The sequence below is a fragment of the Clupea harengus genome, unplaced genomic scaffold, assembly GCF_900700415.2.
Source record: "Clupea harengus unplaced genomic scaffold, Ch_v2.0.2, whole genome shotgun sequence".
Lineage (NCBI taxonomy): Eukaryota > Metazoa > Chordata > Actinopteri > Clupeiformes > Clupeidae > Clupea > Clupea harengus.
The window spans coordinates 33692-47739 of NW_024879995.1; the positions used below are offsets into that span (position 1 = coordinate 33692).

At 39.5% G+C, this 14048-nt stretch overlaps 1 protein-coding gene and 2 pseudogenes across 1 annotated transcript; all 3 read left to right on the plus strand.

Moving 5' to 3' along the window:
• Positions 1-6878: 6878 nt before the first annotated feature.
• Positions 6879-7792, plus strand: LOC122131081. Its single transcript, XM_042705985.1, has one exon. The coding sequence runs from the start codon at positions 7138-7140 to the stop codon at positions 7771-7773; it is 636 nt and encodes a 211-aa protein (XP_042561919.1). The 5' UTR covers positions 6879-7137; the 3' UTR covers positions 7774-7792.
• A 75-nt stretch (positions 7793-7867) lies between these two features.
• On the plus strand, positions 7868-8045 carry LOC122131082 (annotated as a pseudogene).
• Positions 8046-8539: 494 nt separating this feature from the next.
• LOC122131083 lies at positions 8540-8740 on the plus strand (annotated as a pseudogene).
• Positions 8741-14048: the final 5308 nt, after the last annotated feature.

The following is a 14048-nucleotide window of genomic DNA, read 5'->3' on the forward strand; positions in this document are numbered from 1 at the left end:
TAGATCAGATAATGCGCCGTCAGAGGGCATAACAAGAGAAAAGTGGAAATACGAGATTGTGATGTGTTGTGAGCTATTGTATGTGCCAAAGTACTGAGTGACTAACATAGCCCGAAATTATTGTAGATTGTTTTTAAGACGTAAAATCGCTAAAGGCAACTTCGACTTTTTAAACTAACCTGTGTGATTGGCTGTTCAGACGGACAGAGAAGCACACGGGTGGGGGCTGTTCGCTGAGGGGGAACTGAAGACTGGCCTCTGTGCATTCTCACACACACACACGCTGTATTTTAAAAGGAGAGGAGATGAGAAGAATTGTCAACTTACACATATTAGTGTGATTCTATATAAATGGGCAGCGATTAAGAGTCATGGTGATACTTATGTATCAACTGGGGGAATGGTTAGAATAGTACATGAGCACTATACAACATATGGATTAAAAACCTATTAAAAAATTTTTTGTATGAAATGTGAGATATGTATTCGGCATAACTCATTTAAATTTCACAGTAGCAAAAGCACTGTGCAAAAGAATAAGACCAACTTTTGGTGTGTCACAAATTATACTACAAACTAGGAAATGTAAAGAACCAAATACTGTTCGAGTTTTTTTGTGTCTCCACAGATACAAGGCTAGGTGAAGGTGAAGGTGACTGGGTGTTCATCAAAATCATCAAATGAAAGAGCTGGTCTGACGACAGGGGGTTGGAAACATATCAAGTGCTACTGTCTACCCCCACTGCCGTTAAAATTGCAGAACGCTCCACCTGGATTCATCTGTCACACTGTTGATGGAACTGGATATTGATGTTTTCCTGGCCTGATTTGTTGTTGCATGGTGGTTCTTGTGTGAGCATATAAATGCTCATATAGGGGACTGATGGAACTGCAAAATAGCTATTCTACTGTTGTTCTGTATCATTTGTATCTTTAACATATATTGATGTTTCCTGCTCTGATTGGCTGTTGCATGGTGGTTATTGTGTGAGCATATAAATGCTCATATAGGGGACTGATGGAACTGGAAATATTGCTATTCTGTTGTTGTAAGACATTAACTCCTTATGTTGTATCTGCAACTCATTTTGGATGTGTACTCCGTCTGTTTCACTGAGACCTGAACAAGTGGCTTGTGAACCCTTCCCCCCCAGATAGGCTCCTTCCTGCTAAGACCCTTTGTGCCATAGTATCACCCCCTCCCCCATAGGTGAACCCCTCACCCCCACTGTCTCCCCCTTCCTCTCACCTAAAGGGTGTGGTCATCCCCTCTTCTATTGTATTCTACCTGACTGAAATGTATAAATGCCAACACATTCTGCTATCAGGTAGGCCTTGCTCTGAGCACCAAGCTGAGAGGGGGTCTCCACGGCGAAAATAAACTCCAGAAACCTGACTTCAACTCTCCGGTCCCTTCTTCAACTTAAGCGTGCTTACAGCGATTCCATCACTGTAAACTTCGTTCATTTTTTTTAGGATGCACCACTAGCGTTGAGTAGGGTTTCGTGCCTACTTGAGGGGGTTGAGAAATATAGCTCTTTTCCGTCTTAACGTCACCTAACCTCCAGGGAGCGCCCTGAGGGTTAGAGATCCTGCTCAACATAGTAGAGGTGTATCTGTGTTTTTTGTTTTTCTTGTTTTTCTTGTTTATTTGTGTGTATTGTTATAACAATGTTTAAACTGTAACTATTAATGATTACTACAGGGGTAATGTTGGGTCTATGGTCCTCTACAAGTGTAATTGAGAGAATCCATAAGAGGTGGATTTCATATGGGGAACATGAAGCCATGGGGAACGTTACTCATCTGTATTTTACTAATTCATGGTATAGATATGCATCTTTGCAAGCGAACAGACTTGATAAGACTAATTGCTATGTATGTACCTTAATGCCAGCATCCTACTTTCACCCTAGACTTAAATCAAGGCTACTCTCATTCCAAGCAACGATCTGTGTTGGAGAGAAGTGTGCCCCAGACAACTGGGGCTACAGTAAGCCATCTTATGATGCAAACAGTACCCAGGTGCAGGATCTGTGTAACAATACCCACCCACTAGCAGAACTAAAAAACATGCCACAACCTAGCTGTCACCTTAAGGGGCAGTTCATTCCATATTCCTAATGTGTTTTTCTATTAGAGGAACAACGAGAGTAGGCTCTCTGAGACGGAAACAGTGTAATGAAATTGTCATCGATACTGCTATACTGTCATCAAACACTGCTTCCTCAGCCAACGTCGTACCCTGTCCATTGGGAACCGTTCCTTATGTTGAGGTTGGAATGCAGGGCATTGCCACTCTGACAAGGGTACCCCTAAGGTGAGAGAGGTATTGTGGTTGTGTGGTAGTATATGGTACAGTCATCTTCTTCCACACTGGGGTGGCGTAAGCGCCCCCGCCCAGGTCATGGACCATTTTTGTGTTGTTAGTGCTATCTCGAGGCAGAGTATCTCATAAGAAGAGATTTGCTGTTGAGAAGCATGACAGCGTGTGGGGGATTGAAGTGCCTGGTGACTAAAAGATTTGGACCACCAGCTCCAAGGTTATTTTGTTTCTGTTTCAGGCCCTAGGAGTAAGAAAAGTCATGTTAAGAATGGAAACACTTAACTATAGGTTAGGATTTTGTTAATGCCAACTTAGTTAGTGTATTTACTCACTGCTGCTAGTGGGGGAGTTTTGTGTTAAGGTGACTGAGATCTGTTGTATTTGGATATTGGATTATATTCATAGTGTCTCTGTGACTGAAGCCTTACAGCAAATGAAGGTTGTTTTGTGATGCTTTATTACAAGACAAAGTGGTTAATGTTCCGTGGTGAAATCTGGTTGCTTGGTTTACATCTGGTACATGGTGGTAAATGAAGTTGACAAGTCTGCTCTCTATTGTAGCAATTAGTATACTTTTTGTATTTTTATGATGTGTATTTCTACATGTTTCTAAGTTCTCATGTCTAGTCTTGTATGTACTTTTGTGTGGAGTGAAATGTTGTTTGGAACCATCAAGATGATGATGCTTTAGTTTATTGATGTTTATACTAGTATTGTTTTCATGATAAACAGGAGGGAAATGTTAAAGAAAGTATTAGTATATTTTATCATGAATATCTTTTTGGTTTAAGTTTTGTTCCAAAATGCTGTGTGCCCTAGGTTCTCCATGTAGATTGGACTTTGGAAGACAATTAGCAGAGTCAAGAATGTTAACCCAGAAACCTCACGTATATGTTTACATAAGGAATTGGGGGGTTGTGGAATGTCTTGTTACTGGGCAGAAGTAAAAGTTCAGCTAAAGTGCAGATATCCTAAAGTGTATCCCAGAATCCTGTCTGCCATCCTGTGTAAACATTAAGAGACAGAGTCAGGGTTGGGGGAAGGTAAACATTGTTATCTCCTGGAACCGAGGATGGGATGGTACAAGATGGGAGTGTCATGTCTTTGTTCTGTGATATTGTCTCTGCATAAAGTCTGTTTCTTTTTACCAGAGAATTCAGTGATGGTTTGAACAGCGTTCTGAAACCACTGCGCTCCTATTGTGTGAGTGTATGTTGATGAGCGGTCTAGAACCATTCACTCCTCTTTGCCAGAGTAAAAGTCAATTATTTATTATATTCTTGGTTGTGTGAGTCTTAATTCTGAGGTTAATACAGTCCTGGTACAAAGGGTGAAATAATTCCCTAACACTAACACATTTCCTGCGGGATTTGTTAGTGTGACACTGAGGACTACATGAATTATTTTGGCGTGATACATGTTTCAGTTATCTCCCAGGACAATCACAAGCCTAACTAACACATTTCCTGTGGGATTTGTTTTGAGCTGTCCTGTTGGTTTGAATGCGACTACAAATACCCATGTATGTACCTGCCCCTTTTTTTTTTTTTTTTTTTAAACTGATTATAACGATGTTATAAATACATAAATACATGCATGAATACCTTTTTTTGTTTTTTAAACTGATTATAACTATGTTATAAATACATAAATACATGCATGAATACCTTTTTTAGTTTTTTAAACTGATTATAACTATGTTATAAATACATAAATACATGCATAAATACCAGTTTTTTTGTTTTTTAAACTGATTATAACTATGTTATAAATACATAACTACATAAATACCTGTTTTTTTGTTTTTTTAAACTGATTATAACTATGTTATAAATACATAACTACATTCTAACTACATACTACAGGTTCCTGAACAGGTATCACAAGAGATGTTGTGATCTCATGTGTTTTAATTTTTTTGCCTCTGTAGTTTTAATTGTGGTCTTTTAAAAATGCGTGTGTTTTAAAAACCATAACTGCTCATGTCTCTCACAATCCCGTCTAAAAATGTCAGAAGTGTGAGAACACCAACTAGAGCACAGAGTGTATTATCCCTTTTAAACAACATAAAGTCTGATGTGTTTTTATTGCAAGAGTGTGCCTTGCCGTTTTTACAAACATACAGAGATTGGGAGCAGCGTTGGGCTGCCGGTCCCTCTCTCTGGACGGCTCGCACTACAGCCGGGCCGACGGTGTTGCCATTTTAATAAAAAACCCTCACATCTTGGTGAAGGGCAGCACAGTGGTGAGGGAAGGGCGGGCACTTTTAGCACAATTGACTTTTTTAGGAAGGGATTTTAACATTTTAAATGTTTATGGTTTTAATGACAAAAACAAAAGATATACGCTTTTAGAAGACCTGCAGCCCCACATGCTAGGGAGGTGATTTTAATTGTGTTGTAGGAAAAAAAGATAGAAAAATGTAGGGGAAGATTTTAAGTTAGATAAAACATCAGCAGTAATGCAGGGCTTAGTTAGGGATTTCAAATTAGAAGACTGTTTCAGAAAAGTGCATCCCAGGGAGGAGGGCTTCACCTGGTTTAGTGGTGATGGTACCAGAGCCTCCCGAATTGACTACATTTTTACAAGAGACTGCCCGCCGACTGATGCTACATTGACCCCCCTGTATTTTTCCGACCACACCCTTCTCTCCTGCACCCTGTCTTTCCCCACTGGTGTGACTGTAGGGGGAGGGCTCTGGAGGCTAAACTGCTCCCTATTACAAGATAGGGAGGTAGCGGAGAGCTACAGGGAGCAGTACGGCCTTTGGCAGACCCTCCAAGACAGCTACGATTCACGAGCACAGTGGTGGGAGATGGTAAAGGGCCGGACCAAGACGTTTTTTAGAAACATAGGAAAAAAAAAGAAAGAGAAGGAAAGGAGATGCATGATGGGGCTGCAGAAAAGACTACAGAGGTATTTTAACCTTTTAAAAAATGGCTTTGATTTTAGTAATGAAATTAAAGATGTTAAAAAAGAAATAGCCATTTTTAAAGAAAAACAAAGCAAAGCTTTTTTAAAACAAAGTCGGGAAAAAGAAATAGAAGAGGGTGAAAAATGCACTAGGTACTTTTTTAAAAAGATATTAGCCAGGGGAGGAGGGTTGGAAAAATTAGAAGAAAACGGGAGGGTGGAAACAAAAAATGAGGGGATTTTAAAAATAGTAGAAGGCTTTTATCATAAATTATTTGAAGAAAAAGAAGTGCATTTTAAAGATATGGAAGAAGTGTTGAGTTTTTTAGAAAAAAAAATAAACAGTCAGGATGTTTTAACAAAGGACTTTACCCTTTTAGAATTGTTTAATGTTTTAAAAGGTTTTAAACAAGGGAAAGCCCCGGGAGAGGATGGGCTCCCCGTGGAGTTTTATAGAACCTTTTATGACATTTTAAACACAGACCTTTTGACTGTTTTTAAGGAATTTGAAGGACTTGACAGACTCCCAGACAGTTTTAGAGTAGGGACAGTTTGCTTATTACACAAAAAAGGTGACCGGACAGACTTGACAAACTGGAGACCGATCACGCTTTTAAATGCAGATTGCACATTTTTTAGTAAACTTTTAGCAATGCGTATGTCGACTGTTTTAGAGGACGTGATCCACCCGGATCAAACCTGCGCCGTCCCGGGAAGGAAGATCACGGACAGCCTAGTGCTGGTCCGAGACGCCATCTGTTTTGCGAGAGACAGAAATATTCGGCTTTTAGTTCTAAATTTAGACTTTGAGAAAGCTTTTGATCGGGTCTCGCACCAGTACCTGTTTCAGGTACTGCAAAAGATGGGTTTCCCAGGGAGGTTCATAAAGTGGGTGGGACTGCTCTATCAGGAGATTAGTAGCAGAGTAATTGTTAATGGGCACCTAACCAAAGCGATAGATGTTCGCTCTGGCGTCCGCCAGGGGTGTCCGTTATCTCCACTCCTGTTCATTGCTTGCATTGAACCGCTGGCGCAGATTTTGAGAAGGGATAAATGGATCAAAGGACTGGACTTGCCAGGTGGACTGACAGCGACATGCACACTATACATGGACGACGTGACCCTTTTATGTTGTGACTTTTTAACGGTCCAAAGAGCACTCGACTTGACTGACTGGTACGGAAGGGCCTCGGGCGCTAAGCTCAACAGAAGCAAGTCCGAGGCCCAGCTCTTTGGGCCGTGGGGTGACGTACCGACCAAATTATGAAATGTCGCTTTTAAAAAAAAAAGGATATTACAAGATTTTAGGCTTAAAAATTTGGGACCGGACCCGAGGGTGGTGGAACGGGGTACCACCTGAGGACTGACGTGGTTAGGGAAAGTCAGACAGAGACTGGGTTTTTGGGGACTGAGACAGATGACATTGAAGGAAAAGTTTAATTAATTAAAAGATGGTAGGTTTTACCCTTGCTTTAACTCTTGTGTTCTGTTTTTAGTCCCCCTCAGCTCCTTTCTTTAGGCTGTGGAGAGGGCGATGTTTTACTTTCTGCTGGGCGGTCCAAAAGGTGGGAGAGGACTCAAGAGAAAAGAAAAGGAAGGACCGTCAAGAAAAGACACCGAAAACGGCGGGAAGGGCCTCCCAGACCCCCACCTGTTTTTAGGATCCAAATACACCGCCCTCCACATCAGATACGCGATGGCCCCATCCAGAGAAAATAAAACATCGGCCCTAGCCAGATTCTGGATGGGGTCATACCTAAGGAGTTTGAGCATTTTAAAACCCAGTCTGACATGTCCAGTATCTTTTAATCTGCCCCCCCCAGTATCTTTTTATCAAAAAGTTTTTAAAGCAATATGATCTGGAGGGGCAGAATGTCACTGTTTTAACTAACGCGAAAATGCTTGTCTCTCTTGTGCAGGACCGGGAGAAGGTGAGCCCCGTTCCTGGACTCACAACATGTGAGGCCAAACGGGTGTGGAGGAACGTGGCCCACCCCGCCCTCCAGAACAAACAGAAGGATTTGTCGTGGATGGCGGCCCATGAGATCCTCCCGGTCAGGGCCGTGATGCATTCCCGGGGCATGGCAAAGAACCCCATCTGCCCACGGTCCGGGTGCGGCAAACCGGAGACCGTGAGGCATGTGTTCTGGGAGTGCAGCGTGGCAGGGGACCTGTGGGCCGCGACCGGCCCCCTGACAAGCCCGAACCTGCCGGCGGGGGAGGTCCGCCCACTGGAGTACCGGGCAGCGGTACATGGGGTGGGTCAGAGGCTGGAGAGTCTACCAGCCGCCGACTTTACTGCGCTCTGGCTCACCCTAAACAGTGTGAAGGCCGCATTGTGGACCTCCAGGAACCTGCTTGTATTTACGTATTTATTGGTTTTTACCCACCCACTGTTTTTACCACACAAACATGGACTTTTTTACATACATTTCATGGACTTTTACACACAAGCACACACACACCCTGTTTTATGTATTTATTTCAAAAAAGGACTTTTAAAAAGGGGTGAAAAGTGTGAAAAAGAAATGTAAAGAACGTGTAAAAAGAAAAAGAAAATGAACTGTATGAAGTGGGAAAAACGAAAAGAAATCAATGTAAAAACGAAATGAAACGAATATTGTGACAATACATTTTTTTCGAAAGAAAAAAATCTGTTCTTATCAGTTTAATATCTGATACGTCCTCTACCCGAGGACTATATATTAAATGGATTTTTGGAACAGGGAGTCGGAAGAAGGGCTTGCTCCGTCCGCTCCACGCATCGACCTGGTATTGCAGTGCCGCTGGGAACGGTGCACTCCTTTCTTTGTCTAAAAACAGGATTCCCAAGAAGCGCTCGCTCTTCCAAGAGCAGAGAGCTTTGCCCCCCGCTCTGTGTCCAGTCTGCAGTCCTCTTGGGCCTCCAGTGAGTTTTCCCTCCTTTATTATATATTTAAATAAATAAATAAACAAATACATAAATACATGCATAAATACATGCATAAATATATATATATATATTTTTTTATAAACTGATTATAACTATGTTATAAATACATGCATAAATACCTTTTTTTGTTTTTTAAACTGATTATAACTATGTTATAAATACATAACTACATAAATACCTGTTTTTTTTATAAACTGATTATAACTATGTTATAAATACATGCATGAATACCTGTTTTTTTGTTTTTTAAACTGATTATAACTATGTTATAAATACATAACTACATAAATACCTGTTTTTTTGTTTTTTAAACTGATTATAACTATGTTATAAATACATAACTACATTCTAACTACATACTACAAACTACAGGTTCCTCTTTTGGCTAAGATCAAGTGTAGTATCTGTTCTTATCAGTTTAATATCTGATACGTCCTCTACCCGAGGACTATATATTAAATGGATTTTTGGAACAGGGAGTCGGAAAGGGACAGATAGACACACCGAGAGGACAGTGCAAGGCTAGCCTCCAGTGAGTTTTCCCTCCTTTATTATATATTTAAATATATATAAATAAATAAATACATGCATGAATACCTTTTTTTTTTTTTTAAACTGATTTTGTGTGTGTTTGCTTGTTAGTTCAGTAGACACACCGAGAGGACAGTGCAAGGCTAGCCTCCAGTGAGTTTTCCCTCCTTTATTATATATTTAAATATATATAAATAAATAAATACATGCATGAATACCTTTTTTTTTTTTAAACTGATTTTGTGTGTGTTTGCTTGTTAGTTTAGTGTCCAGAAGCCACGCTTACGTAGTTCCAATGCCTGCGACAGACAGACCGAGAGGACAGCGCCCAGCTAGCCTCCAGTGAGTTTTCCCTCCTTTATTATATATTTAAATATATATAAATAAATAAATAAATACATGCATAATTACCTTTTTTTAAAACTTTTTTTAAAACTGATTTTGTGTGTGTTTGCTTGTTAGTTTAGTGTCCAGAAGCCACGCTTACGTAGTTCCAATGCCTGCGACAGACAGACCGAGAGGACAGCGCCCAGCTAGCCTCCAGTGAGTTTTCCCTCCTTTATTATATATTGAAGTATGTATAAATAAATAAATAAATAAATAAATACATGCATAAATACCTTCTTTTTTTTTTAACTGATTTTGTGTGTGTTTGCTTGTTAGTTCAGTGTCCAGAAGCCACGCTTACGCAGTTCCAGTGCCTGCGACAGACAGACCAAGAGGACAGCGCCCAGCTAGCCTCCAGTGAGTTTTCCCTCCTTTATTATATATTTAAATATATAAAAATCAATAAATCAATAAATACATTCATAAATACCTTTTTTTTTTTTTTACTTTTTTTTAAACTGATTTTGTGTGTGTTTGCTTGTTAGTTCAGTGTCCAGAAGCCACGCTTACGCAGTTCCAGTGCCTGCAACAGACAGACAGAAAGACACACCGAGAGGACAGCGCCCAGCTAGCCTCCAGTGAGTTTTCCCTCCTTTATTATATATTTAAATATATATAAATAAATAAATAATACATGCATAATTACCTTTTTTTAAAACTTTTTTTTAAACTGATTTTGTGTGTGTTTGCTTGTTAGTTCAGTGTCCAGAAGCCACGCTTACGCAGTTCCAGTGCCTGCGACAGACAGACCGAGAGGACAGCGCCCAGCTAGCCTCCAGTGAGTTTTCCCTCCTTTATTATATATTTAAATATATATAAATCAATAAATCAATAAATACATGCATAAATACCTTTTTTGTTTTTTTTACTTTTTTTTTAAACTGATTTTGTGTGTGTTTGCTTGTTAGTTCAGTGTCCAGAAGCCACGCTTACGCAGTTCCAGTGCCTGCGACAGACAGACCGAGAGGACAGCGCCCAGCTAGCCTCCAGTGAGTTTTCCCTCCTTTATTATATATTTAAATATATATAAATCAATAAATACATGCATAAATACCTTTTTTTTTTTTTACTTTTTTTTACTGATTTTGTGTGTGTTTGCTTGTTAGTTCAGTGTCCAGAAGCCACGCTTACGCAGTTCCAGTGCCTGCGACAGACAGACAGATAGACACACTGAGAGGACAGCGCCCAGCTAGCCTCCAGTGAGTTTTCCCTCCTTTATTATTTTTTTTAACTTTTTTTTTAAACTGATTTTGTGTGTGTTTGCTTGTTAGTTCAGTGTCCAGAAGCCACGCTTACGCAGTTCCAGTGCCTGCGACAGACAGACAGATAGACACACCGAGAGGACAGCGCCCAGCTAGCCTCCAGTGAGTTTTCCCTCCTTTATTATATATTTAAATATATATAAATACATATATCAATAAATACATGCATAAATACCTTTTTTTTTTTTTTACTTTTTTTTAAAACTGATTTTGTGTGTGTTTGCTTGTTAGTTCAGTGTCCAGAAGCCACGCTTACTCAGTTCCAGTGCCTGCGACAGACAGACAGATAGACACACCGAGAGGACAGCGCCCAGCTAGCCTCCAGTGAGTTTTCCCTCCTTTATTATATATTTAAATATATATAAATAAATAAATAAATACATGCATAATTACCTTTTTTTAAAACTTTTTTAAAACTGATTTTGTGTGTGTTTGCTTGTTAGTTCAGTGTCCAGAAGCCACGCTTACGCAGTTCCAGTGCCTGCGACAGACAGACCGAGAGGACAGCGCCCAGCTAGCCTCCAGTGAGTTTTCCCTCCTTTATTATGTATTTAAATATATATAAATCAATAAATCAATAAATACATGCATAAATACCTTTTTTGTTTTTTTTACTTTTTTTTTAAACTGATTTTGTGTGTGTTTGCTTGTTAGTTCAGTGTCCAGAAGCCACGCTTACGCAGTTCCAGTGCCTGCGACAGACAGACCGAGAGGACAGCGCCCAGCTAGCCTCCAGTGAGTTTTCCCTCCTTTATTATATATTTAAATATATATAAATCAATAAATACATGCATAAATACCTTTTTTTTTTTTTACTTTTTTTTTACTGATTTTGTGTGTGTTTGCTTGTTAGTTCAGTGTCCAGAAGCCACGCTTACGCAGTTCCAGTGCCTGCGACAGACAGACAGATAGACACACTGAGAGGACAGCGCCCAGCTAGCCTCCAGTGAGTTTTCCCTCCTTTATTATTTTTTTTAACTTTTTTTTTAAACTGATTTTGTGTGTGTTTGCTTGTTAGTTCAGTGTCCAGAAGCCACGCTTACGCAGTTCCAGTGCCTGCGACAGACAGACAGATAGACACACCGAGAGGACAGCGCCCAGCTAGCCTCCAGTGAGTTTTCCCTCCTTTATTATATATTTAAATATATATAAATACATATATCAATAAATACATGCATAAATACCTTTTTTTTTTTTTACTTTTTTTTAAAACTGATTTTGTGTGTGTTTGCTTGTTAGTTCAGTGTCCAGAAGCCACGCTTACTCAGTTCCAGTGCCTGCGACAGACAGACAGATAGACACACCGAGAGGACAGCGCCCAGCTAGCCTCCAGTGAGTTTTCCCTCCTTTATTATATATTTAAATATATATAAATAAATAAATAAATACATGCATAATTACCTTTTTTTAAAACTTTTTTTAAAACTGATTTTGTGTGTGTTTGCTTGTTAGTTCAGTGTCCAGAAGCCACGCTTACGCAGTTCCAGTGCCTGCGACAGACAGACCGAGAGGACAGCGCCCAGCTAGCCTCCAGTGAGTTTTCCCTCCTTTATTATATATTTAAATATATATGAATCAATAAATCAATAAATACATGCATTAATACCTTTTTTGTTTTTTTTACTTTTTTTTTAAACTGATTTTGTGTGTGTTTGCTTGTTAGTTCAGTGTCCAGAAGCCACGCTTACGCAGTTCCAGTGCCTGCGACAGACAGACCGAGAGGACAGCGCCCAGCTAGCCTCCAGTGAGTTTTCCCTCCTTTATTATATATTTAAATATATATAAATCAATAAATACATGCATAAATACCTTTTTTTTTTTTACTTTTTTTTTTACTGATTTTGTGTGTGTTTGCTTGTTAGTTCAGTGTCCAGAAGCCACGCTTACGCAGTTCCAGTGCCTGCGACAGACAGACAGATAGACACACTGAGAGGACAGCGCCCAGCTAGCCTCCAGTGAGTTTTCCCTCTTTTATTATTTTTTTTAACTTTTTTTTTAAACTGATTTTGTTTGTGTTTGCTTGTTAGTTCAGTGTCCAGAAGCCACGCTTACGCAGTTCCAGTGCCTGCGACAGACAGACAGATAGACACACCGAGAGGACAGCGCCCAGCTAGCCTCCAGTGAGTTTTCCCTCCTTTATTATTTATTTAAATATATATGAATACATATATCAATAAATACATGCATAAATACCTTTTTTTTTTTAACTATTTTTTAAAACTGATTTTGTGTGTGTTTGCTTGTTAGTTCAGTGTCCAGAAGCCACGCTTACTCAGTTCCAGTGCCTGCGACAGACAGACAGATAGACACACCGAGAGGACAGCGCCCAGCTAGCCTCCAGTGAGTTTTCCCTCCTTTATTATATATTTAAATATATATAAATAAATAAATAAATACATGCATAATTACCTTTTTTTAAAACTGATTTTGTGTGTGTTTGCTTGTTAGTTTAGTGTCCAGAAGCCACGCTTACGTAGTTCCAATGCCTGCGACAGACAGACCGAGAGGACAGCGCCCAGCTAGCCTCCAGTGAGTTTTCCCTCCTTTATTATATATTGAAATATGTATAAATGAATAAATAAATAAATAAATACATGCATAAATACCTTCTTTTTTTTTAAACTGATTTTGTGTGTGTTTGCTTGTTAGTTCAGTGTCCAGAAGCCACGCTTACGCAGTTCCAGTGCCTGCGACAGACAGACCAAGAGGACAGCGCCCAGCTAGCCTCCAGTGAGTTTTCCCTCCTTTAATATATATTGAAATATGTATAAATAAATAAATAAATAAATAAATACATGCATAAATACCTTTTTTTTTTTTTTACTTTTTTTTAAAACTGATTTTGTGTGTGTTTGCTTGTTAGTTCAGTGTCCAGAAGCCACGCTTACTCAGTTCCAGTGCCTGCGACAGACAGGACAGATACGACACCGAGAGGACAGCGCCCAGCTAGCCTCCAGTGAGTTTTCCCTCCTTTATTATATATTTAAATATATATGAATAAATAAATAAATACATGCATAATTACCTTTTTTTAAAACTGATTTTGTGTGTGTTTGCTTGTTAGTTTAGTGTCCAGAAGCCACGCTTACGTAGTTCCAATGCCTGCGACAGACAGACCGAGAGGACAGCGCCCAGCTAGCCTCCAGTGAGTTTTCCCTCCTTTATTATATATTGAAATATGTATAAATGAATAAATAAATAAATAAATACATGCATAAATACCTTCTTTTTTTTAAACTGATTTTGTGTGTGTTTGCTTGTTAGTTCAGTGTCCAGAAGCCACGCTTACGCAGTTCCAGTGCCTGCGACAGACAGACCAAGAGGACAGCGCCCAGCTAGCCTCCAGTGAGTTTTCCCTCCTTTATTATATTTGAAATATGTATAAATAAATAAATAAAATAAATAAATACATGCATAAATACCTTTTTTTTTTTTTTACTTTTTTTTTAAAACTGATTTTGTGTGTGTTTGCTTGTTATTCAGGTCCAGAAGCCACGCTTACGCAGTTCCAGTGCCTGCGACAGACAGACAGATAGACACACCGAGAGGACAGCGCCCAGCTAGCCTCCAGTGAGTTTTCCCTCCTTTATTATTTTTTTTTACTTTTTTTTTAAACTGATTTTGTGTGTGTTTGCTTGTTAGTTCAGTGTCCAGAAGCCACGCTTACGCAGTTCCAGTGCCTGCGACAGACAGACAG

What these genes read in the sequence shown, in the direction of transcription:
- LOC122131081 (XM_042705985.1), top strand. Translation starts at nt 7,138, where the DNA reads ATGCTTGTCTCTCTTGTGCAGGACCGGGAGAAGGTGAGCCCCGTTCCT.